The sequence below is a fragment of the Hyalella azteca genome, unplaced genomic scaffold, assembly GCF_000764305.2.
Source record: "Hyalella azteca isolate HAZT.00-mixed unplaced genomic scaffold, Hazt_2.0.2 contig10279, whole genome shotgun sequence".
NCBI classification, from domain to species: domain Eukaryota; kingdom Metazoa; phylum Arthropoda; class Malacostraca; order Amphipoda; family Hyalellidae; genus Hyalella; species Hyalella azteca.
In genome coordinates, this window is record NW_025940324.1 from 167,186 (window position 1) to 194,762 (window position 27,577).

At 37.2% G+C, this 27,577-nt stretch overlaps 2 protein-coding genes across 2 annotated transcripts; one reads left to right on the plus strand and one right to left on the minus strand.

Moving 5' to 3' along the window:
• The first annotated feature begins 611 nt into the window (after positions 1–611).
• LOC108673453 (leucine-rich repeat protein SHOC-2) lies at positions 612–17,032 on the plus strand. The gene is made up of 9 exons (XM_018161290.2): positions 612–882; positions 4,943–5,096; positions 6,268–6,633; positions 8,563–8,714; positions 9,760–9,867; positions 10,118–10,367; positions 10,784–11,013; positions 11,250–12,084; positions 12,324–17,032. Exons 2-9 carry the CDS (start codon positions 4,995–4,997, stop codon positions 12,357–12,359), a joined length of 2,079 nt encoding a protein of 692 aa, XP_018016779.1. The 5' UTR covers positions 612–882; positions 4,943–4,994; the 3' UTR covers positions 12,360–17,032.
• A 91-nt stretch (positions 17,033–17,123) lies between these two features.
• Positions 17,124–22,531, minus strand: LOC108673452 (elongation factor Tu). The gene is made up of 10 exons (XM_018161289.2): positions 22,262–22,531; positions 21,479–21,572; positions 21,075–21,243; positions 20,563–20,749; positions 20,247–20,372; positions 19,444–19,562; positions 18,948–19,077; positions 18,369–18,499; positions 17,797–17,945; positions 17,124–17,536 (listed from the first exon to the last, which is right to left on the minus strand). Exons 1-10 carry the CDS (start codon positions 22,391–22,393, stop codon positions 17,349–17,351), a joined length of 1,425 nt encoding a protein of 474 aa, XP_018016778.1. The 5' UTR covers positions 22,394–22,531; the 3' UTR covers positions 17,124–17,348.
• Positions 22,532–27,577: the final 5,046 nt, after the last annotated feature.

A 27,577-nucleotide genomic window follows, 5' to 3' on the forward strand; every position in this document is an offset into this window, starting at 1 on the left:
GATTTATCTGGCCTCCCTAAATGTATTTTATAGCTCGCTGAAATAGAGAAATTTGAACTGTTCTTTCACCCGATTTTTTAACTTTCTATGGCTACAATCGAAAGATGATCATAAAATTTCTCAATGTCGGACGGACTGGATTTATCGAACATGTATGTCATTTGGTCATAGTACACTTCAATTTGATTGCCACCAATGCATGGAGATTCTAAGTTTTAAAAAATATTTAAGTTATTGCGACCACTAAATAGACTATCACTAAACTAATGCTTCCGCATTTGCAAGAACAAAAGATAATGTGCTGAAGGGTTTAAAATTTGACAATAGGAGTCAAAATAAATTCAATTGATGTTGGTTGGTAATTGAACAATTTGAAATTGCTGGAAGGTTCGTTTGAGACTTTCCTTGGTTTATTTTTTTTTTCCAAATATTAGTTACTGTGGCATCCAAAACTAAACTTTCATCTGCTTAGAACTATTTTTGTTGTCGAGAAAAAAAAACTTCGTAAACGTTCGCGCGCAGGAGCACTGCGCAAGATTTTACCTGAAGAAAATTTTCGTTTAATTAATAAATGTTCGTGAAATGAACTAATGTATCTCTATAGCCTTAAAAGCTCTTCTTGTGCCGCTTATAATAGATAATTTTAGGTTTATCGAGTGTTTTAAGCTTTCAAAGATCATAGTTGTTTCTGACTTTCGGCTTCCCTAAGATTTTCGGTTCATTAGAGAGGCCCTGGCATGGTGGTCAAGGATTTTGGTTTAGGATCACTACACTCGAAGCTCTACTGTTTTTTGTAGAGCAACTCGTTTAAATTGATAATAACGTAGGTCACACACGGTCATATTTGCGGAATGATCTACCAAGAAGTTTTGAATCGTTACGGTAAGCACCGTAAATGCTTTTCTTTAAATAGAACGATTAATCGGTTTCAAGCTGCGGACATTGAATGATTGAATTGAGATCAAATGCAGGAAGATAGACTCGTTAATATAGTTTAAAAAATTTTTATTGCTCAACATTCAAGTTGAATTAACTAAAGTCAATTTATTATTATTCCTTTAGCTTTAAATTTTTTGGATCTAGGTAAACTGGTAAACAGTTGAACGAGCTGTCAACAATGTAAACTCGGGAGTCGGGAATCGAGATAGCTTCTGAATACATTAGATGAGATAGGTAGGAGGTAATTATTGTGTTGAAAACTGTTGATTATATATCTGCTCACTGCCTGGTAGATATAGAGCCTTATAGGTCCTGTAAAAGTGTTAACTACTGTTGGATGAAATGGGACTTAAAAATGCACGCAAAATATTGGTCATATTTTAGTTTTAACTTAATTAGCTAGCCTATCATTCATTCACAAAAAGTAGCCTACAAGAATCAGCAACAGGCCATGGGCCTATTTCTTCAGTGCTGACATTTCTATTCTATGCTATATGACATTTTTTGTTTTTATTGCAAGCCTATTGAATACCGTCAAACAGGGTAGCTAAAAAGGGATGGTTTTGAGCATTTTTTGTTAATAACTTCTTACCATGAAGTTTAGGCTCATTTTATAGCTCTTTGCGTTTGTGAGGGCTATCTAGTGGCATTTAAAAAAAATCCATATGCTATTCGTAAGGTGCCAGACACAAAATAAAACTGTCCCAATTTACTCCTGGGAACGGGGTAATCCGGGACACCATAGTGGCAAAGCAGAGAGTTTTTAGACTCTCCCTCAAGTTCATTTTTGAGTCCTATATGTAGACCAGTAAAGTATCCTGGATACCTGCATTATACAAACCATAATATTTTTCCCATACAAACAGTTATTCACTATTTGGTAGAGCAAGGTCAACTGTCAAATTTGACACATTTTTCGATGATCTCACTGGGTAGCGTGCATTGTCTCTCTTTGGATCTCAATATTTTCCCACTAGATGGCCAAGACCTAGTGTTTTGGCATTAGTTTGAGCGCAAATGTATGACGTCACCATTTCAACCATCAACAAATGCATGAAACTAAAACAAAGCTTAATATAAAGGAAAAACTAGAGAGGTGACGGAATTACCCACGATGATGGAATATACTGCGTTTACCCTATCTGTAAGCTTACAGGATGGTTTGTAATTTCGCACAATTTTAATAGTCAACTCAGTCAAGTGATTTCACTATAACAAAAAAGATTGTGAAAAACATACCTGAAACAGAAAATGTTTTAGTGACAACCATCATATGTTTTGGAGAAATAAATCATAGTTTAGGTCAATTACGTACTTTTCATTCTATGATGCCTGGTGCACAATTCTATATATAGCATTCTATGTACAATTTTGTGACAACCGATGATGCACTAATTTTTCGATAAGTGAATTTTTTTCGCTGAGCGAGGTAAATGTAATCAAAATTCTTTGTTGTTAATCAATTTTTTTTGTTAACTGGAGGTCTGGAGCCTTTGCTAGCTGAGGTTCTACTGTAAATGCATTTTTAAGGGTGTCCCTAATTACCCCGGGGGGTGTCCCTTTTTACCCCATCGCGCGGAAATGGCTGCCATTTTTTTTTTTTAATGTGATAGGCAAAATCTGTCAATTACATTTTCAAGCTGACACCTTGGTGCAACTTTTATGTAGTAAGTAAAATTTTTTAATAAGGCAAATATTTTTTTTTGCTCCAGACCTTAGCATAGGTACTTTTCCAAAATCACACTTTTCACACTTTTTTTCAGCGATTTTTTAGAGATAGTAAATGTTTGATTCCTTGACTAGCTTTATACATAATAGATAGTAAAAATGTTGAAGTTTACGCCACTATTTTTAGTTTTGCAATATTTTGATTAGTTTAGCTGCTACAACATTTCTACAAAATGTGGGACCCGCATCCTGATTTACCCTGCCCATCCCTTTTTACCCCGTTTGACGGTATTAGCCTTGGGAAGATGTGCCAGACTGCCAGTGCCAGGTGAGCAGGTCGCAGGATTTTATGACTTCAAAATTTCAATCTGCATGGTTGCAGTGTGTGGTGAAATGTTGCAAAAAATGTGGCCTGGAATATATATCTAAAAATACAGCCTGGAATATATCTACCAAATACCATTCAAGCCACAACTACCTAGGTATAGGCTAGCTTTCCCATTCATTTTTGGAGCTGCAAGCTGCCTATCTAATTGGTTATAAAATTTTACAATTGGGCCATGAGAATCATAATTATAAATAATTGATCACTTTAGAGCCACAAAATTTCATTCACAAGTATGAAAATTCCAATCTAGATGTAGCAGCATATCACTAACAGTAACAATATATAGTTCAATCACTACTGGTTAGGTTAGCTGCAACAATGCAATATCTTCTCATCATGCTGCCATGTTTCATTGCTTGTAGCGTATTAATAACCATAGATATATTATAGTTTGATCTCTGCTACTGCAGCTGTGTGAAGTGTGATGACTGATTACATGATAGTATCCTTGTGCACATACTTATATTATGCAAGTTCGATTGAAGACCAGAGCATGCTTTTTATTTACAATCTTCTTGTTCGTCTTTTCAATGAGTCAAACCAAATTTCTAGCTGGAGCCGGGAGATCGAAAAGCAGGTTTCCGAATGACATTTTAATAGATTGCGACGTTTCGAAAATACAACTCCCGCATGTGGTTCTTAGGTCCTCCAGATTGTAGGTGGCATGTGAGTCGTCGGCTCAAGGTCGTACTTGTAAGTCCAATGTAGTTCATGTTTGGAAGAAGTCTACAACCTTCTTGAAGGTTGTTTGCAGCAGCATCAAGAAAATTATAAGAAAATCGTTAATAAGAAATACGCTCTGGTCTTCAATAAAACTTGCATAAAAGAAAAACTCCCCCCTAAAAAACTGCCTAACTATACTAGTATAAATACATGCACAAATGTGAGGCACAAGGATATGATCATGTTATCACAGTAGCAGGTGCCATGGCAGTCAGCAGAAGCAGCAGACATTAAACTATGTATAATCACTAATATACTACAAGCATAGTAGCAGAGTGTATTACAATGGTCAGCCATTATTACAATGGTCAGCCATTGTAATAAAAAATTATCAATGCTTTCCCATTTCAACTGATATTCTTCACATTACATGATGAAAAACTTTCTATTGAAAGTCTTTCAGTTTCTTATCCATCAGAAATTACTACATTGTTTTACTGCTAATAACACATAAAAAATCTTATGCTTGTCATTCTGTAAAAATTGCATTGTATTACAATTCACCAAGAAATCTTGCTTGGAAAACACATAGTAATGCCAGTTACATTTCAATTCATACAGAAATGCTACTGCACAAATACCACTAACAAACGTGTGCCTGTTTATGACTGGGAACCAATAAGATCTATTTATTCACCAGATAAAAGTACTTATATAAGTCTTTTGTCAGCTTAAATTGTGAGCTCCCCAAGAATTTAAAAGCAAGGAACATGCCAAGGAAAGTGCATGTTTTGATTTTTGGTACTGGGTCTTTGAAAAATTTTCATCAAAGATATGGTGAATCTACTAGGGATTTTCTTTAATGATAGATTCTTGGTTTAGATTTACTTGAAATAATGTGAAAAGATAATAATATGGCAAATCCAGATCATGGAGATAGATAACACAAAAAAAAATTAATTGATATCAACAACTAATGCTTACTTATGAAGTCTGTGCATAGCAAGATATCATGAAGTAATTTTTCCTTTCCTGATTTATGCCAGAGGTTTTATAACCTCATAATATTTCATGAAGCTAGGAATAGCTTCAATTGCAGACCCATTCAGTAAACTTGAATCAAAATTTGTACTGGAATTACATTAATTTTCTGAGTCTTCAACATGGTAAAGGTAAACTGTCACTATAATAAATACCCTGAGTATTTTTTGTCACAATTGTTATGGATGTTTGTTTGTATTGAAATTCAATGTAAAAGATTTTCTAATTGAAGTTATCACACAGATGGGTGGTAGATTATTATAGTCACATGGTGACATCCTGAGACGTCTGCTGGATGATGATGCGAAAGGTGGCCAGCAAATCACCAGGAAATCCCAACTATAGCTCTCCAGATGCACCGTGTCTAGCTGCTGCTTCCACAACTTGCAAGAAAGAGGTAAATTGCATTTCAAGTCAGAAGTCTACTTTTAATATTTCTTCTATGAAAAGAGGATTATATGAAAATGCATTAATGAGAATTTCATGATTTTATGAATACTGAAAATGAAGCTGGATTCAAGCTCCTGCTATTCTGCCATATGAATGAATCATTGATGATGCTATTCTAATGTTAAGTAGGTGGCAATTTCCTGTAAGATGTTGCAAGTTGTTTGCTGTATGACTTATAATCAAAGCTATGATAATCACCAATTACAAATTATTTTGGATGTTCTACTGGTTGATGTCTCAAATGTAAGTTAAAGAAATTCCATCACTTATTACTGAACAGTTGCAAATATTGTGCAATTCTGGGAATATTCATGCTAGATAAATGTCTGTGATGACTAATAATTTTTTTATGAACTTGCTCCTTGATATGATTTTTGCATGCATCTTTTGCTGCTTTATCATGGATATTGAGGAAAAAGCAAGGAAAGGCTGTTATTGGGTACCTACTTTCATTTTACAGCCCTACCTGTTTGATTCAATTGAACTGGGCTGCACTCTTGGTGCATTGTGTAACTCTTGATACCCAGTTAGGTAGTAGAGGGTTGATCCATGATCACATTTTTATAGGATTTGATCAGAAAGTTATATAATAGTGGTTTGAAATTTAACAAAGTATATATTTAGTAACTTATTTGCTAACCATCATTTTTTAACTGGCAATGTAAAGTTAATTTCTGACTTTCTATTTGGAATCCTTCATTTAGTCTTTAATCTCAGCTATTTCTCCTTTTTCCTATTGCTTTTCATTTTTTTCTTGAAATAAAATACTATCGTATTTTCATGACTATTCTTGTACTGTCATTTCTATGGGTTCATAAGGGTAGCTTCTGTTCTCCACTTTTTGTCTTTCTTATCTGTCAGTTATTGAATATTCAGGCATTATTTTAATTTCACTTTAATCAGTTTATTCCATACTAATCCTGGTGATATATATAACATGGTTAATTGTTACTGTATGTTTGATGATAATTTACAAGTATGGGCTCATGCTTATTCCTTGTGAAGTTGCTGTCGTTACACTTTGTTGCAGTTATTAATTTAACTTGATTGAAGTGTTGATCCTCCATGTCTTCTATGTGTGGGTTTATCATTGTGCAAATTCATGGATTACCAAACAGTTGCCAAGTATTGGTGATGGAGACCAGTCTGGCTGTGGTGGCTTATCAGGTGCCTTGAGTGAAAAAGGCTTGTACATCTCGGACAGTGAAAAGGAAGAAGCAAACTTTGCCACTCTTTCAATCACTGATAACCACGGCTTGGAACTACAAGACCTCACCTTGTGTGGCAAAATTTCCAAGATGCCTGCTCCTCTGGATACTCAGTCCCTTCTCCACCATCAACCACAACCACCTCCTTCATCAAATGTGATTGCTTCCTCCACGATACACCAGCAGCCGCCACAGACACCACCATCTAACTGTCCTCTGAGCAGCAGCATCATAGGCAGCAGTATAAGTGGCAGCAGCAGTGGGCGAGGCATCAAGGTGGGGGGATGTTCTGTCCCTGCATCAAATTTTTCCATTGCTGGAGCACCACTTATTTACTTGTTGTATGAATTAGAAATACTGTTTGTACAAGTGCTCATTTTTTTCTATTGTTACATTCTAATTATATTTTTATTATTCTATTTTGAATGACTTGGTAGATTTTATTTCTCAAGTGTATGATTTTTCATCGTTGTTGTCATCATTGAATATGTATCATACCTTTGGTAGTAGTTTATTTTGTTTTCATTGAATGATGCTCAGTGATCAAATGTCCCTGAAAGGAAATGAACTTTTAGGATATTTGATTGTTGAAAATAGTTTTTTTTTTCATAATTAAAGCTGCTGGGACCAATCTTTCTGATCACTATTTTGTTTTCATCTCTGTTGATAGATCGTGGTTTTTGTTAGGAAATTGCTTGTTGGTTGCTGCATTTACTACGAGAAACACTTCGGATTCAACTGCACCTTTTTTATTAATTTTTTTTAACTATAAGCTCTGCATATCATTCATGTTGTTAAAGTGTTATCTTCTGAGTTGATTACATCGTCTCAATTGCTGCTCATTATTTCCTTCTGCTTATGCTATTGTTCTGCCTTGTCAAAATCAAATGGGGCTGGGCTCATTGCAAAATAGAATTTTTTATTTTATATAATTCATATAATTCTTACTGAAATTTCTTCTTTACATTCACTTGTTTCATTTTATCAACTTCATTGTATTATGTTAGATTATTTGTATTTTGCCCGTAATGGCTTAGCTATCTTTGTCCCATGTATAATGTTTTGTTGACGTTTTTTGCTGCATCTTGGCTTCTCTTTGGAAATAAGCTATTGAAATGTTGCAATATATCTATGATCGTCCATGCTGCCAACTCCTCAAGGTAAGAGGAGACAAGTCTTGATGCTCTGTAATTTGTATACATGACCCTGTCTGGATAGAATATTTTTTAGTTGATTAAATATATGTGTTAAGCATGTGTTTTGCCAGATGTCCATCTTTTACTTTTTAATATCATTGCTCTCGACTTCCTTTAATTTTAATGGCATAAATTTTTAATTTATCGTTTGCCTCAGAATTGGTGAAGTATTATATGAAATGGGTATTGCTTCCCATCATAGTCATATTGCTTGTTCAATCTCATTTTATGAGGTTTTATTGTACAGTAAGACTCAGAGTCCTTATACATCGTGCATGCTAATAATTTAGTTGTTTAAATTGGCGTATGTATTTTGGTTAATTTCTATGTTGAAGATTGCTGCCTTTAACTGCAGGATGTGATGGATGATAAAATTAATTTTGTTTATCTACTGAGTTAATTGGTTACTACTAGTGCTTACATTATAAATTGAGCAAGAATTTAAATAGAAAGAAAACGATAAGCAAATTTAACGTTGAGAATATGAGAATATTGAACAGACCAGTTCCATCATTAGTTCAAACACTTAATAGTGGTGTTGGAATTTGTTAAATTTCTTGTCCTTTTCCTTGCTTCCTAATGCAAAGTTGACATTACTTGTAAATCATCTCTCTAAATACATATGGGGAGCTCTTCAGCCTGGCTGACAGCAACCTCAAATTCTGTTTAATATCTTTACTTTCGTCCCAAGTTTATATTAAGTCATTAGGTTATAAGATATTAGTGGTATACTTGAAACCTTGTAAAGCTGTAATCAAAATCTATTTACTCGTAAAAGTGCTAGCTCTATTTTAAAACAAGGCTATTACTAATTCAGTTAAGTACATATGAAATTACTCAGATATTACTAGGCTTCCTAAGTCTGACTGCAAAACATGAATAAATTCTGTTGGAAGCCTTAAATACAATAAGAAAGCCTAATGAGAAAGTTTTTGCTCTTTGAAGTGGTCGGTTACTCATTTACTTATGAAATAATTAGTGATGTTAAATGAGTAATTTTTGTGTGCAGGACAAGAAGCTTTCAGGTGGCTCTCTTTCAATGCCTGACCCACCGCGCCCCAAGACGGTCACCGTCATCGACCAGAATAACAAAGCCAGACCTACCACTAAGAAAACTAAGCCCATCCAAGCCAATCTTGATGTCTCTAAGGAGTTCAGCAGGTCAGATCTTTGTTCATGTCATTGCGGTATATCGTACAATGATTGTGAACAGTGAGTGGTAAAAACAAGCTCAATGTAATCTAGGTTAAAATATGCTATGTATGCTATTGCTATATGGGAATCAAAATATGAATTCACAATTAAAATTTATAGTATAAATGATGAAAACACATAAGTATTTTACATAGTATAAAATATATATATATATATATATATATATATTGACCTATTACAAACGTTATTGACCTTCACAAACCTGATCACTGCGGCAGCTGGTTTTGCAGCCTGTAAACTGACACGACCTTGACCAATGCTTGGAGGAGTCAAATAAGGATATTAGGGCAAGAATTTCTCCTTGTAAGAAAAAATGCTGTATTAGTATTCCATCTAATGGCCCTGCGAGCTACTTTGCACCAACAATGTATGAAATACAAAGCCTGGTATATGAAATCGTGCCATTACATTGTGTGTATGAAAATTTGTTCGGTTAAATTGCTAAAATTAGAACTTGCTCTGAACACTGATGAACTTGCTCTGAACACTCATGAATTTGTTCTGAACACTCATGAACTTGCTCTGAACACTCATGCACTTGCTCTGAACACTCATGGACTTGCTCTGAACACTCATGCACTTGCTCTGAACACTCATGAACTTGCTCTGAACACTCATGAACTTGCTCTGAACACTCATGCACTTGCTCTGAACACTCATGGACTTGCTCTGAACACTCATGCACTTGCTCTGAACACTCATGAACTTGCTCTGAACACTCATGAACTTGCTCTGAACACTCATGAACTTGCTCTGAACACTCATGCACTTGCTCTGAACACTCATGCACTTGCTCTGAACACTCATGCACTTGCTCTTAACACTCATGCACTTGCTCTTAACACTCATGTTTAAGTCTCGAAACTCCAGGCCACGGTATGGTCAAGTGAACAAAAAATTTATTCACTACTAAATAGATGAAGGTCCATATATGTTGTGATGAATAGGAAAAGAAGAAGGGCCGTTTTATCCATATTATTATTTGTTTCAGGTGCCGAGAAGAAGGCGCCCGTCGCCTCGACCTCAGCAACTCGAGCATCAGCCACCTGCCCCCGTCTGTACACAACCTCACGCACCTCTCTGAGTTCTATCTCTACAGGTACTCATTTGGGGACTCTTCATGCCCAATCAGATTCATTGATAATAATAGCACCAATGTCTTGCGTAAATGTTGGGTGAATGTTCTGCATGTAGGTTTCATTCTACAAAAGTTGCTTGTCATCTTCTGCATTCAAATAACTAAATTAAATCCCTTTTCGTAGCCTCGATTTTCTGTAAATCTTAATGAACTGTCTTCTGATATTATCAGGAGACCATAAAGGTATTAATTCGTTACTTATTTATTCCAGTAACAAGTTGGTCACACTCCCCGCCGAAATCGGCAGTCTGGTTAACCTCCAGACTCTTGGGCTATCAGAGAACTCTCTGACATCGCTACCAGACACTCTGGACCGCCTCAAGAGGCTCCGAGTGCTCGACTTGAGGCACAACAAACTCTGTGAAATTCCTCCCGTCGTATACAGGATACCTTCCCTCACCACCCTCTTCCTGCGCTTCAACAGAATACGCACAATTGACGACCGCATCCGCAATCTTATTGTGAGTGCCATTGATGCATACAATTACTTGCTAGGTGAATCTATTCCTTTCATGAACTGATTCACAGGTGTACTGAATGTTCAGTTGATGTTACTGTAAAGAATATGGCTCTTCTAAAATTAACTTCTTCAAAATTCATGATTTATTGGCCTAATTTATGCCATTTAACTTAATTTATTAAATCAAGAAATAAAAAATGTCCTTGAAAGTTTCGTTAAAGTTACTCTAAAAAGATGGCTGCTCTTCCACTATCTTTCCGTAATTATCAAATCGTTTGTAGTTTCCAAATTGTAGCATTTATAATTGTCCTTGAACTCCCAAGAGCATCTTTTAATTTTCTTAAATATCACGTCGGTTTGGTATGAATTGGCAGCTTATTATTTCACTCACGAAAATAAAATTCTAAATAATTTCAGAATTTGACATCACTGTCACTCCGTGAAAACAAAATTCGAGAGCTGCCTGACGGTATTGGCCAGCTCGTGAATTTAATGACGTTGGACGTTGCCAACAACCACTTGGAGCGTCTGCCTGACGAAATAGGTTCCTGCGTGCACCTGCAAACCCTACATCTGCAGCACAACGAGCTCGTCGCTCTGCCGCCTGCTATAGGAAACCTCACTTCCCTCGTCACATTGGGACTCCGGTGCGTTTGTTTTTAGTAATGTAAGAAATGTAGAGTATGTAAGAAATTCTCGTACATATTTAAGTTATTACTTCCGAAAAAAGCATATGATGTACATATATTATCAAAACTTCAGTTTTTCTGGCAATATGCATGCTAAGTTCAAATTTAAATTGTGCACCATGTCCTGTGAAAAAATACAATTTTAACGATTTTATTACTAATAGCTTAAACTGATGAGGCATTGTTTTCTACAGCTACAATCGCCTGACGGAGATTCCGCCCAGTCTTAATCAGTGCACTCTCCTTGTGGAGTTCAATGTGGAGGGCAATCAAATCTCGCAGCTGCCAGAAGGCCTTCTGTCGTCTTTAACTTATTTGTCATCACTGACGCTGTCCCGTAACAGTTTCTGCTCATATCCGGTGGGCGGACCTTCTCAGTTCACTAATGTTCAGAGCATAAATTTGGAGCACAATAGGGTTGACAAGATCCCATATGGGATTTTCTCGCGTGCCAAACATCTCACAAAACTGAACATGAAGGATAATGCACTTACCTCCTTACCACTCGATATTGGGTCATGGACGAACATGGTCGAGCTCAATCTGAGCACTAACCAGCTCACTAAAATCCCTGACGATATTTCATGCCTCATAAGTATGGAGGTCCTCAGGCTTTCCAACAACCTCCTGAAGAAAATTCCAAGCAGCATTGGTAATATGCGGAAGCTGCGTACACTCGACCTCGAAGAAAACAGACTTGAGGGACTGCCTCCTGAAATAGGTTTCCTCAAAGAGCTCCAGACTCTGACGGTTCAAAGCAATCAGCTTTCTGCCCTGCCGCGTGCTATCGGGCATCTTAAAAACTTGACGTATCTTAGTGTTGGTGAAAACAACCTTGGGTACTTGCCTGAAGAGATTGGTTCGCTGGAGTCTTTGGAAAGTCTCTACATTAATGACAATCCCATGCTGCACAACTTGCCCTTCGAGCTCGCGTTGTGCACCAATCTTCAGATCATGTCCATCGAAAACTGTCCTCTCAGTCAGATACCCCAGGAGGTGGTTAATGGTGGACCATCGCTTGTCATACAGGTACGTGGTAACTAGTTGATATTCTTTGAATATGAAGAGGTAGTGTCTTGCTTCGTGCTAGTTTTTAAGTGAATTGTAACGTAAATTGAATACCATAGCAAGGTCTTTTATTACGTTTTTCACCTGGTATATGCTACCTCTGTTGACATATTGTCATCTTTTCTTTAGGGAGAAGTTATTTTGGAATATTTATGCATCTAATTCTGATTTCATGCTAATTTTAGATCTCTTATTTCTAGTACTTGAAACTTCAAGGCCCCTACCGCTCCATGTGAATGGATGACAAGATGACCTCGTGTCTGATCTGAAGCTGCGATGTTGTTCCTCCCATCCATGCTAATGATGCATCGTAATCAAGAACAAAGAAATTTCTACTTCTATTGTGTTCATGTTCAAGATTCTTCAGAGTTAATGATGGCAGGATATTATATATAAAAAGTAAATTATTATTTGAGTACATCTTTCGTGAGAAACTAGTTTTAATTATAGCGATGAACAGAGATGAATTATTAATTGAACATTTATTGAAGACTTCAACATAACGGCAAATTTGTAACCGTGTCTGCCACAATTAAAAGTACCAATTCACATGTAATTGTTCATGAAGACCAGTCATAATTTTCTTAAAGATTTACACATGAAAAGGTTTAACGAGACTTAATTGAATCGAATGCCTAACTGTTCTGGGATGATCTGGGATATCTTTAAACGTTCATTATCTTCAACGTTCTAATGATTGGTGGTCGGCATCACTGCCGTGAATCGGTAGTACAAGTTGTCTATTGAGCTGGTGATTAGATGCAATGATTCACTGAAGACTTGATTAATGATGAAAAGCACGAGACGAATTTTATCCTCATCACTTTCGCATAACAGAACTACTTTTTGCGAAGCCATTTTTCTACGAATTCTACGTTTTATTCTGTTTCTTTCTGTACGTGCTTGATGACAACGCACGTTAAATTGATATTAATCCGAACTTTCCTTTACTCTTAATTGTATTATAGTTTATTTTAAGCTAATTAACATTGGTCTTATATTCAGTACTTGATAAGCGTTCTCAAGTTATGTTCATGTTCATAATTAGTAACTTGATTTTAAGCCCCTTCTAGTTTTAATATTTCTTACAAGCGTTAAAAGATTATTCCTGGATATTAATTCCAGCTTCTGAGAATTTTACTCGCGACTAACCTCGTATTGAGGTTGACTGCAGCGCAACTCAAATCTTTGTTTATTGCTCTAAATTTTCCTCTGTGCAAAGAGGGGAAAATTTGCTCTATTTTAGTTAAAATTCACATAAATTTTCCTATTGAAAGAAAAATGGAGCTGATTTTTATTAGATCAGTCAGTTGGTTTTGAGATTTGCTGATGATATTAAGCCGTTGTTTTGTGCAGTTTACTTGTCCTTCAAACGCGCACAGACTGTCATTCCTTGCCCCTATGTAGCGTCGATGCTACAATGCGGCTTAGGCATGAATACTCTTCATTCAATTCCGAAAACAAATACTGCGTTTTTATGTGTGCATTTTTTGGTAAAATAGATCAAATTTTAAATAATTAAAATCGTATAGACTGAATCCTTTATTTGGATGAGCTCCATTAGACCATTGATCTCAGTTGCTTTCTATTTTTTCTCGGATTTTATGATGCTGAAAATGTTCAGCTTATGATTAATATGGGAAATTTATATTCTTTTTTTTCTGTTGACATCATTACTTAACCAATAACTTTCATGTTGTGTTGCTTTAGGCAGGTTATCATGTGTCCATACCCAGGGCACTAACAGTTCGTAATTGGTGCGTTTTTGTGTCTCGTCTAGTGGTTGATTTCGCACGTTATCGTCAAACATTTTCTTCATAAAGATTTTTTTGATTGGTGTCGAGAGTATATGATCATTTTGGTTGTTTCAAGGTCGCTCTCATAATAAAGGGTGTGAGCATCCGCCTTGGAGAAGTACTTTGATTGGATTTACTCGCTAGTGCACTTCTCTGTCTCGAGGCGCAGAACTTCTTTGTTTTATCGCGTACCTTTATTTCATTAGCGCTTAATGCGCGGCCATTTAAGATGAATTGTGTGTGATAAGTGCTCACGTTTTATGACTTAATTTATAGTTTACATTTTTTGACAGTGACTAGTATCTTGCATGCAATTAAAAGTGGTATTAGGCAACGCGTCATTCTGGTCTTTGTTCTTCATTTGGCTTCTTATTTCCAGGCCATTGTCAAATTTAAATTTTCTTTCTTAATGAAAAATTAGCAAAGCTTTATCTCTATTATATTTTATGAACATGTGCATGAATGGTCATGAATGTCGTGTTGCGATTCCTATGCTGAATGTTATTTTGTGCCTGTGTGCGTTTCTGTTCTGCGAATGCTGAGTGCATGGAGTTAGCGATGTCACGTACGAGTATTATATGGTTAAGATGATATTAATGAGCAGGCATGACATGACGAGGCACGATTGGTATGGAATGAATGGCACTGGGCAAAGAATGTTTGTGATGTAAGGTATGACAGTGGCGTGTGTTCTGTGTTTTTTTGGTAGGGTAGCGCGTCAGGTTGCGGTGCTGGAGACGCGGCAGAGCTCGTCTGGTCTCCCCCCATAGATAGCTATCGCTGCCATCCTTCATCAAGTCGCTTCACTCCTACAATGATTTCACATACCTTGCATAATTTTATTTGTTCGTGTGTTTGTTTATGTACGCAAATACATTTTTTTTAACTGTAGCAGAAACTTTACTAAGCGTTTTTATATCAATAGTAGTAAATTCTGCCATTAACAAGCTCAGCGCTGAGCCTTTGACTAAAATTCAACTTAGGTCGAATGTTCATTTTTTTCCGAAAATTTTGTTTTTTCGTAATTGCGAATAATTTTTTCTACTTGACGACACTGGCAAGCGGTGGCTTCAGAAGCGCTCTGCTGCAGCGACGACCGTGGTGCTTCGGCGTTCGCGTGTCTTATACAATGCAGCCTGACGTTCCAGTCGTTGTAATCCAGACTATATTCGATGTTTAGCTCTAGTTCTTGTGTCTAGGTAGTTTCGAGTGATTGATCTGGTGTTCCTGCGATTACTAACGCATTGTGGTGGAATGCTTGTTGTGGTGAGTGTGGTGTGAGGCGCTGAGTAGTCTCTGATGCCAATGAATCTTATCATAGACTTCTTCCTGGTCCTCAATCCTTTGGTAGAATGGCGTTTGTGTCGTCCGTAACAATGACGCCTTCCTGTATTTTGCGGGTGCCCTCGAGATAGCTGCACCTAGAGCTCCCTAGATCTTGTCTCTAGAATTTTTCCTTGTCGTGCGGACAGCTACTAACAGTAATGGACTAGGGTTGTCTCTAGGCGCAGCTTATGAGCGAGATGGACATGTATGCTGCATGTCTCATCTGCACTGTCACTCGAGTGCCGTCTGGCTTCAGTATTACAAACTGTTGCATCGTGATTAGGTTTTTCTGGATGTTGTTTACCAACGCAACTTGGTTGAATTTGAACTTGATTTTCCAACTGCGACTACCCTTTGCTTCCTGAAATTATTATTGAGACGAGTCGATGTTTCGTGAAGTAAATAATTGCCCTAAAGGTTATTCGCCATATTAGTAGAAAATAGCTGAATTTACCTTACGTGTAATTCACTATTCGTTATCATCCATTATCATGATTATCATCCAAAAATACAAGCAAGTATCCCGTATCGTGATACCATCTCGTGTAAGTTTGATGGTGCGTACCGATTCTTGTGTTGGTAGAGGCGGCACCGAGTGCGGCTTGGGGGCACCCGTCAATGTGAGGCTCGTCGCTGCGTTGCGCTTGCATTCCCTGTAGCGAGTCGTCGGCCATTCTAGTAGAGCTTACCATACCCCAAGTAAAGGCTACTATTAATGTGTTAATCGTTAAATCTTCCTAAATATTAATGAAATTGAACTATACTATCTATAATGTTACGACGTGGTTGTAGGGGACGAATAACTTTATCAAGAAGTGCTACTCGAGCTCCTTTTAATAGATTAACACTTAATGTCGTATTCTGAAGCCCTCTTGATCTTGACTGGTCACGTTTTCTCTTTCCTGACGTTGAAGTCTAGTAGAAAATTATTTCATGGTCTCGATTACCGAGCAATGATCCATTTCTTCCCAGACAAGTTACAAATGTACTAGTCAGTATGTTTTATTTTGTCAATTGCGCTTCTTCACAATTTGGACTCGTGTATGTCGTACTTGTACTATTAGTTCAATCTATTTTCCTTGCTATTAATTTTACTTCTGCCTTTTTCCGCCCAAATATTTGTTAAATGCTACCGATGTTTTCTTTCCTTTCATACAATTGAGTTCGAAAGCTAATAATCGATGGAGGGATACCACTAGTTGGAAACATGAAAGGTGGGAGTCTATCACGCCTGAAAGATTCGTCAATAAAGTAAATACGAATAATCTTTGTTTGGAAAAATTATTTCGGGATTTGCTCTCCTCCTGAAGTAAGTAATATCTTGCTTCATATAGAAGAAACTTTGTAAATTTAATAAGAATGCTAACAGTAATCGAGAACTGGTGTTGGGATGTCATGCCAGCCGCTCACCCACCATACACGCTCGATGTCCTCGCGAGGCTGCATCGGGCCGATGGTGCTGCTGGCCTCTTGCATGACAAGTTCTTCGTCCAATAATGTTCTATGTTTCTTTCTTTGAATAGCAAATAAATATGGTCGAGATAGTAGTAGCGCTACCTTAGGTCTTGTCTTCTAAGATAATTCAATTTATAATTAAATCCCTTTAGATGGAGCGCTGGTAACACTTTTGTGTCAGTATTCCTATTCCGTCATTAGTTGGGCGTTTGATCTGTCTCCTTATTCAGATATTTAGTTCCATCGAAATGTTTTGTGTGTCTATCTGACGGCAGATGTACTTGGCTTTGTATCAGTCATGGAAATGTCACTCATAAATACGTAGGTACTATTGACGTATGTTATTGATCCTTCCATTACATCAAGTTACGTCTGTCAAGAAATTGAACCATCCGATCATCTTGAGGAAATAAATCCAGACAATGCCAGACAATTACTTGCATTAGCCTCCAGGGAAAAATACACGCTAGAGTTGTTGACAATGCGCATTTAAACGCCTCAGCCAAGCGAGTAGCGTTCATCCGCCATTCTTGCAAGTTATACTGCACTTCAAAATACGTTAGATTCCTTTCGCCTCATTTGGGCTAACTCTCTGATAAACGAAAATTGATCCCGAGCATGAAAAAATTATCAGGTACTGTACAATTACTATTTATTAGGCACTACTCTGTTGAAATCAACAAGCACTAGCATACGTTTCGGCACGTCGACGCTAGGCAACAACTTAGTGATGACACCCGTCGCTATTGTGCTCTTCGCCTCCCGTACGGTGAACGTCATGCCGATAGTGATGGGCATCTGGCACAGCAGCGTGCCGTGCACGACGCCTTGCTCGCCTGCGCACGCAAGACAAGCGTTAGTTCATCCACACACTAGGCGATTTGTTATAGCCGATTGGATAATTAAATCTAATCAGTTGGCTGATTGTTTAAAAACTAAATGTATGGTCAATCGTCTCAATGATGCACGCAATTGGAAAGCAAAATCTCTTATCCTTTTTTAAAATTGGAAATGTTCAATAGAAAATCTATCATAAAGCCATATTTTCTTTGTTCGTAGTGCAAGGAAAAGCATGGTTCCGGTGTATCATTCGTACCAGGCATCATAAGTTCAATCTTGGGAGGGAGATCAAATCTGCATGACATGCACCACGTGTCGATGTGGAGCATCTGGATGTAGCGTGCCGGCAAGGCTTTCTGACGACCTCCCTCATCAGCGGATAATAAATAAATTGTAGCCTCAAACCTAGAAATGATTCATGCATTTACTAGCAGAAAACCAGGGACTTGGAAATCACATATAATAACAACAAAAATCGTTCAATACTACATCCGTTTCATCACGAGATTTGTAAGTGACAATGCGGAATGATAAGACTCTAAGTTCACCATTACCCAAATGACTGAAATCTTTGTCAAGCAGTAGGGGGCTTAGGATTTGACTGAAAATCATTGATTAGTCGGAGAAAGCATACATTGCGTTATGGTTACAATCCACACAATTTGCGGAAGATAAATCTATAAATGGCAGGCAAAATAAACCCGTATTATATATTTATTTCGAATGAACGATAATTAGAGAAATTGAATGAAAAAAAAAATAAATACAATGTCTCAAGCAATTCTCTATTAATGTAGACTCCACAAAGATGGTCGCAGGCTACCGCACCTGTTGTGCAGAGACATGCTTTTCAGAGGCACCAGAGCCATGCCACGATCCACCATGTCCTTCTTGATGCCCTTGGCAATCACTCCAACGTTCTCACCAGCTTGGCAAGAGTCAACGTCTTTGTGGAAAACCTTCAAGCACATCGAATACAATAGATCAAAGTTTATACTAATCCACAATTGTTTTAAAATTACCATTTTTATGAATTTTCACAAGAAGATATAAATTTATTTTAAAAAAATCAACTCTACCGCAGATGTCCTTTGACTTGGATCTCCTCATCACTTTGCAGACGTCATGTCACTTCCGTGACACGACGGAAGTGACAGAACGAAATTACATGACAGTGACATTTACATTGGGAACATAAGCATACAGCAGCACTAACATGATGATATTCTGTTCCCTAATGAGATCACAGAATTAGTGTTTCCCCTGGTATGCTCTTGGTAAGTTGAATATCTAGCTCTTGGAACAGTACCTAGTTTCATCCAGGTTAGTTTTATTGGAATTAGGTTCACGTTTGAGGAGAATTTTGTAATGAGCTTGTAACCATCAGCATACATACGTACATCGCACCTGCATGCCAGTGATACGGGTCTTTTGGCGACGGTCGTAGCCGATGAGCTCGGCATCTTGGCCCTTCCTAAGGACACCACGCTTCATTGTGCCCACCAAGACCGTGCCACGGTTGGGAACTGTCACGGTACTGAATATTTTCAAACAAGAGATGGTTATGATAATTGGTTCATAACAACACTGATGAAAGTTGATATTAACTTCGTGTAAAGATGATACTTTTACTTTATGTTACAGAAAAATTGGAATTTTTGATGTAGGTAATAAGAGTTTAAGAAATAACCCTGTTGGCAGATAACCACATCCTCAAACAAAAGAAAAACGCATTACAACATTTTCAGTCGAATGTTGAGCTCTTGTTGATTCTATTGCATAAACAATCAACACCAATAGTCGACACGACTGCAAAATTATCATGGTGAAGTGAAACAAAAGATTCAAGGAGGAGCTAAAAAGTAATAAAAACTAATGATTATAGTTCTCCATGAAGAAGCACCTGCTGACGGGGAGGAAGAAGGGCACATTGAGATCTCGCACAGGAGGCTCAACGTGGTCATCAAGGGCTTGCATGAGTCTGTGGATGCTCTTCTCCCCATACTCGCTCTCCGTGTCGCCCTGTAGTAAATTGACAAAACTTGATATTGATATTTGAACAACAATTTAATTCGTTTAACAACTTGGGTACCGGTACACTAAGATAAATTACAAAATATTATTCAAAAGCTTATGACCAGATATAATGAAAAATTCATAAAAGAAAATGAAAAATTAAAAAAACTCTCTAGTTTTTCATTGCCAGCTTATTGAATACAATGATGGAATCCTATAAGGATGGAACTTAGTAGGTTTTTGTATGTAAAAAATCTGTCGAACCTAATACACTCTTAACTTCATAATATGAGAAATTATAGTTATTACATACTGATTAACCAAACTATCAACAGTCATAAATATTGAATATTCTATTAAATATATAATCTTACCATTAACATATCAGTTCCGGTATGTTCAAGCATTATATAATCCAACATAATTCAGCCTGCTTCCAAATATTTTTCGGAGAAAAAAGTGCGTTTAGATTTAAATTTACATGTTGTTTACATGTTTTTACGTTACATGAAAATATATACATGTATAGAGACGATATATGCATATTTTTACATGTTGTTTACATGTTGAAAAATTTAAACTTATATGTTTAATTGAACTAAAAGTTTAAATTTAAATGTTAATTTGAACTAAAAGTTGAAAAATATACTGCAGACTAGAATCAAAATTAAACACTAGGTATACTCTCACCTTGAGAGCTAGCAATGCTGAGCCAAAAATAAATGGCGTGTCATCAGATTTGAAGCCATAATGGTCAAGCAGCTCACGCATCTCTATTTCCACCAGCTCCAGCACATCTTTATCCACTATCTCGCACTAAAATATACAAAATAGAGCATTTATAATCATAATCACAAATATTGGTATGAAATTCACATTAGCAACTTTAGGTGACTAGCAAAAAATTCATGTTGTGTAAAAATCATCAATGCAATATATATATATATATATTTGGCAAACATTCAGTCAGAGGGCTTTAGTGTTGAACTCCATGACACTCACTCACTTTATTAACGAATACCACCACTTTATTGAGCCCAATTTGCTTAGCAAGCATGAGATGCTCCCGAGTCTGTGGCATGGGCCCATCAGTAGCAGCCACTATAACAATAGCCGCGTCCATCTGTGCTGTGCCAGCAATCATATTCTTAATGAAGTCCATATGACCAGGACAGTCTGTGTGAGCATATGTTCTGCACATAGAAATGTCATCTCAGTTAGGCAAGTCAAGCTGAATATATGTGATTGTTTTAATTTTAAAACCCTGAACTTGAAGTATTTGAGCATTGGAAAACCTCTTCACAATATTCATTAGGAAGACATTCTGAGAACTAAAATCAATAAGTTCTAGACACTTCCTCAATACGGGTGAATTATAAATTATCTTTTGTACTGCCACAGAAAAAAGTAACAAATCAATTGAGGGTTTTCAAGTTAGGTAACTAAATGCATAAAATAATTAAAATTTCAAATAAACTAAGGATGAGCAGAAATATGAAGGCTATGCAGTACAAACACCTTTTTTCAGTCCTATATCCAACATGTGCAGTGTTGATAGTGATGCCACGGGCGCGTTCAGCCGGGGCTTGATCAATTTTATCGTAAGGAGTGAATTCTGCTTGGCCACACTTGGCAAGCACGGCCGTGATTGCTGAGGTTAGAGTTGTTTTTCCGTGGTCAACATGACCTAAGAAATTCAGTAATATATGTGAAGACTGGATAAGTTGCCCCTGCAAAACTTACAACCACAAAGTAAGCAGCACACACTCAAAATGATTATCATGACTTTCCATCACAATTAAATAAATTTGGAGCATTATAAGAAAAACAAAACACTGGAACAAATTTTTGTAGCAGCTTGTTGTTGTTTTGTAGCAAATTTAATTCAATAGTTCTAATTGCAAGCAAGGTTCATCACTTACCAATTGTTCCCACATTACAGTGATTTTTTTGTACAATGGAGCCACTTTTTCTAGGAGTTGCAGCACTGCAAAAGTGCCGACATGATGACAAGATCTGTCAAAAATAAAAATTTGAATAAAGTGACTGTACCACCCAAATAGTTTAGGTTGAACTGGAACCAGTAAATACAGCTGCACAATGGGCAGAAATCTCATATATTATCTATATTATTCATTTAAATAGACCAGAAATAATGGCCATTAAATTTGACCAACATTTGACTCTTTTTCTGGAAACTGCACACCACCTATTCAAGGTTTTTAGGGATCATCAAGAGGCAGAATTTATGAAAACCTGTCAACTAAATTGATTGCAAATTTCAATTTTTCAATGCAAAATAAACCATGTTCAAAGATAGGCCAGGCCAATAAAAGTTTTTTCTTGGAACAAAAATCTCAAGACTAAAAATTTGTACAAAAATAAAGTACAACAAATTTAGGAGTGGTCTTAAAGGTTCAGTTATGGCAAATAAAAGAATCACAGCAAATTAATGGTTGCTGTCAAATTATAAAGTAATTTCTGGCACTAAAAATAATTACAAAATCATGAGTTTCATAGCTATTGGAAATTATTCTTCACTGGGAAGTTACTGAACTATTAGAAAAATACAACATAATCATCAAAATAAAACTTGTGATCTTAGATATTATCTTTACAATGTACATAGCTCATATCTCATATCATAGTAATCATAGTAATGAATAAGCCAATACAATTTTTATATGTCAAGCATCATAAGTTACCTGTGAATTTCCCAAGAAATACTTCTCAGGAGGAAATCCAAGCAAGAAATGTGAATGTTTGAGTCTAGCTGATGAGGACCATTGAACAAAAGTATCTCTTAGAACTGAAAAACTTACACCTCTAGGAATCATACTGCTGGATTATTTAAAACAGCAACCCAATTACTAATCAACTACTGAATAGCTTCTTTAATTAGTAACTTTCAAATTTTTGGTAAGAAATTATTATTGAAGGTATAGTCTCTTATCCCAACATAATTATGAGTCACCTGGAAATATAAAGAAGAGATAGTTAAAGGTAATATATTTCAGAATAGAACAAATACTACCTCATTCATACATTATTATAAAAGTCAAATTGAAAGGCCTGACTAAGAGCTTCAGTACAGTATATAAAATAAGCTAAAGATTATCATAAACATGAATAGAATACCAGGAAGATTTTTTCCAAATCACATGAATGTCAGATGAAAAACTGCCTTCATAAATTATCTTGTCTAAAGTTCACTTAAAGTGTCTGACTTCAAAATGAATCACACTTAAGATTCTCCATTGCACATTATCATTATAGTAACCTATACCATAAAATGGGGTTTCTTTGACCGGCAGGGTAACTTTGACCACTTTTTGTTTTTTTAACAAAAACACCCAAAACTCAAAAACGATTTGACATAGAAAAATTTTGTCAATGGCCATCAAAGGCCTAATACTGAGGCTACGTAACACAATAGAGAGATTTAAAAAGTTTGCATCTAATAGGTTAAAAAATTAATAATGTGACCCACAAAAAAGAGCTATTATTTAAAGCCTGTCAGAGTACCCCCTCCAATTTTTTTATTTTTTGGTAAAATAACTCATTTTGTATTGATGCATTGTAGTAGAACTCTTCTAGTTACATATGCAAAAGACAAATTTTAGGAAAGTGTCATAGTTTGCAAATGGGGGGTGCCGCCCCCCAATGGGGGAACTTTGACCACCTAATGGCAGCCGTGACAGGGTAACATTGACCGGCTTGGAAATCAAGTTGAAATTACCATAGGCACCTATATAACATATTTTATGTTTGATACACCTATAAATGCTTTTTTCTTTGTTTCAGACTCTACAGAGTCTTATATATGGTAATTTTAACTTAATTTCCAAGCTGGTCAATGTTACCTTGTCACGGCTGCCATTAGGTGGTCACATTTCGCCCATTGGGGGGCAGCTCCCCCAATTTGCAAACTATGACACTTCCCACAAATTTGTCATTTGCATGTGTAACTAGAAGAGTTCTACTACAATGCACCAAAACCTGGAGTTATTTGAAGTTATTTTACCAAAAAATAAAATTGATTTTACCACCCCATCAAAGAAACCCCAAGAGCTGGGGTAACAAAGACCATCACTTTTTTTGAAATTACATCAAAACTATGAGAGGCAGGAGCCAGCAATTTATGGTGAGTAAAGCTAGAGTATAGACCTGTATTTTGCATGTTTCAATTTAAGTTTAACTTATCTAGTAAAAAAAATGGCGTCATTTTGAAAAAAAAGTGGTCAAAGTTACCCATTTAACGGTACCCAAAGGTCATACATTGCAAATTTAGGCAGGAATCTTATAGCTACTAAAATAGTGAGTAAGCTCAATTTGTGGCTCAGAAATTAGATAGATACCTAGGTATATTCCATGTCTGGCTGCTGGCACAGCCTGAAGCTTTTTTCAGTTTTCTGACCACTTTAATCAAGAAAAATTAATAAAGTAAATGAGGGAGTTTTTTCCTCTCAAGGAACAAAATACCTGTGAACTTATCTGTGAAGGATCAAAGAATAAGAATGAATTTAAGGTAAACTGAAGCAATTTTTACAAAGACAAAAAGGTCAATTCTACACTTCTGCTCACCTCAAATTTCTGAAATTAGGCATTTGGTTATTGCTAACCTTGCTAGTAGAAAATACATAAATAGCATTATAAGTGTTAGCATCCATCCACAACCACAAATTCTAGTCAGTTAAACTAAAGCTAATAACTAAGAATGTTATAACATTGCTCATAGTCTCATAGTAAGCATAAATTGAAGAGTATTGGTAGCAGCTATTGCCCAATCTGAAGTTTCTAGATTGGATTGTTAGGCATCAACTATCTGCTGATATAGTGGCAATTTTTTGCTTAAAAAGCATGCAACATAGTTTGAACAGGCATATTAATACAACTAATATCCCGTTTCTTTTAGTTATGCCGGATTGCACTGTGGAGTTCTATTTTAATTCATTTATTTCTTTGTGCATCCTGCAGAATAAGTGGAAATTTTGCTGCCTAACCCACCAGCAAAGTTCATTAACAGGCATACAAATCCATCTAAAGTAGAGTTATTTCCATTTAGGCCCAAAGCCCCTAGGCAGAGAACCAATCTAACTAATTCTTAATGTGATAGTTCAGCTTCAGCTGCAAACTCCTACGTCCTACATCCTTCTTTTTCTTTCTAGTTGTCGTTTAATGGGAGCTTTTAAGATGCATCCATGTCGCCCCAAGGCAGGAAGTTGTAGCATGAGCCTGGACAGTAAAAGAAGCAATCTGGCACAACATAAGTTGAGGATGCCAACTTTCTTGCCCCAAAGATGCCTAGGTATGATCATGGCAGACCAAGATTCACAAATCGTGAACGTCAGAATCGATTATTGGGCATCGGCCACATTAATCGTAAAATGAGTGCATCCATGTCAATCATGCCGCATTGCTTGCAAAGTGCCAATGTTGGAATCAATCATTGGGCATTGGTCACATCGATCGTAAAATGCCTGCATCCGTGTCAATCATGCCGCATCGTTCGTGGAGTGTCGGAATCAATCATTGGGCATAGGCCACATCAATTGTAAAATGTGTGCATCCATGTCAATCATACCGCATTGTCCACGAAGCGTGAGCGACAGCCACATCAATTGTAAAATGCGTGCATGCATGTCAATCATTGATCATAAAGCGTAGGCATCTATGTTGATCATTGAGCAACAGCTGCATCGATCATGCAAGTGCGTGCATCCTTATCAGGCATTGGCCAAATCGATCATGAGGCATGCGTCAGTATCGATCATCAGGCATCAGTCAGAGATGCACTTTAGTTTTTCTAGCAAATATACTGGTTACTTGTTTTCTTGACATGCTGGCAAACATCCCAAAATGAGCCTCAAGCTAATATCTTGAGCTGAAAGGCCATACTATACAGACTGGCTTCAGATCAGGGCGTCTAGATCAGCAACTATTGCAGCTAGAGGCCTTATATTCTGGAAAACTTAGTTTAGCACTTCACTAGTGCTACAGTTAAAATTTGAAGAAAATTGGAGAACATGATGGTGGAGAGGGTTAGACCACTTGGCAATGGGCAATAGCATGGAATGACCCAGGCTACTTATTGTTATACAAATCAAAAATGAACTCAAGAAAGGGAAAAAAAATCCTTCTATGCCATTAGCACCAGGCAATGCTCACATCATTTACATGGGGCAAGTGCCTCTCACTGCCTTCAGCTTTAAGATATTGACATATACTGATTATAACTGATATAGGTAATATAGGAAAGTAATGAAACAAAATAAAGTTACAATAAACTAAATGAATTTAATGACAAATTATGAAGCAGCTCTAAAATGCCGGGTTGAAATTGAATAGGTTGATTTTCTATAACTGAAGGCATCCTACATCTCTGTGCTCTATGGACCCTAATACCCAGTACGTACCTACTACCTAGGCTGCTTAGCCGCTGGTAAAGCCAGCCCTTTTTCTTTAATTGGAATTTATGGGAGCCTCTGTAAACTGGTTCAATGCAGCCCCATGGCAGCATGGCAGAACACTGAGAACAGTTCAAGGAATTTAACTGAATTTTGTTTTCAGGTACAAAATTAGGTGTCTTCAAAAAACTCAAGATTTCTCAATGGCTGAACCGCTGAAGGGCTACAGAATGGGGCCACTAAAGTGGAGACCACACTGGGGCAGAGAGCACCACTCCAGGGCAGAAAGCCCAACTCCTGCACTCCAGGGCAGTCAATTAGACTGGGCAGATAGCCCCACTACAGGGCAGATAGTCCCACTCCAGGGCAGATAGCCCCACTCCAAGGCAGAAAGCCCCACTACAGGGCAGAAGGCCCCACTCCAGGCTCAGGAACCTGGGGAGTGGGGACACTTCACTAGCCACTCACCTGGGGCTTTAACCACTCACCTGGGCCCTGGGGACACTAGCCACTACCTGGAGCACAAACCACTCACCTGGGGGCACTAACCACTCACCTGGGGACACTAACCAGTAGGCAGTAACCACTCACCTGGCAGGCTGGCCCCTGGGGCACTAACCAGTAACCACTCACCTGGAGACACTAACCTCTACCTGGTGGCACTAAGTCACTAACCACCAGTGTTGCCAGGTTTTTTCTTGGCGAGAATACCAGATTGCCTAGCTCAAAATACCATAAATATACCAGAAATTCTATCATTCAAAAAAAGACTAATACTTCCAAATTTTATAAAACTATTCGTCAGAAACGTTGGTTAGAAAAAAAATTACCTTATGTACTGTGCAGTACGATAATTAGCCAAATTGAACACGCTATATTTTTTCCCCTCTGTTTGGAACATTTTGACAGTTTTCTTTTCCTGTGTTTGATTACATTGACACTTGTTCCTTTTTTTTTATCAGTGTCATGGTGGCACTTTTTCTTCTTCGCTCAACATGAGCAAGCCACGGAAACTGGTCATCTTCATTTTGCTTATTTACGTACATGCTTGCATAATGCATTAATCTAACATTTCGGGTGTGATCACTTGTTGCGGCTGAGCAGATAGCTTTTGGTCCGAATAAGGGACTCCAGTACCGTAGTTGAAATTTTATTCCGTTGCTTGTTTTTCACATAGGTGACTTGTAGAAACACTTGCACCACGAATGCTTTGGAAAAACTGCGTTGTAACACATCCATGCGACAACATTTCTTCTCGCTTCTAGTCACCGACATGTGGAACCGCCTCCCTGATAGCATCGTTGACGCTCCGAGTATGAACGCCTTCAAGAACAGACTAGACGAAGCTATGCAGGAGCATATGTCCAGTCTTAAAATGTCTAGCAAATTACGGACCAGGCAATAAGTCTAGCAGCCATCTCAATCAATTGTCAGTTATGGAAAGATCTGGTTCCAAAGGTTAGATCCCTTGTGAATCAAGTCACGAAAAATTCAAGAATCGGCAACAGGCCATGGGCCTATTTCTTCAGTGCCGACACTTCTATTCTGTTCTATTCTATAAGTGATTGAAATTTCTTTTAATAAAGTGGAGAAGCAGCCAGTGTTCGTAACGAT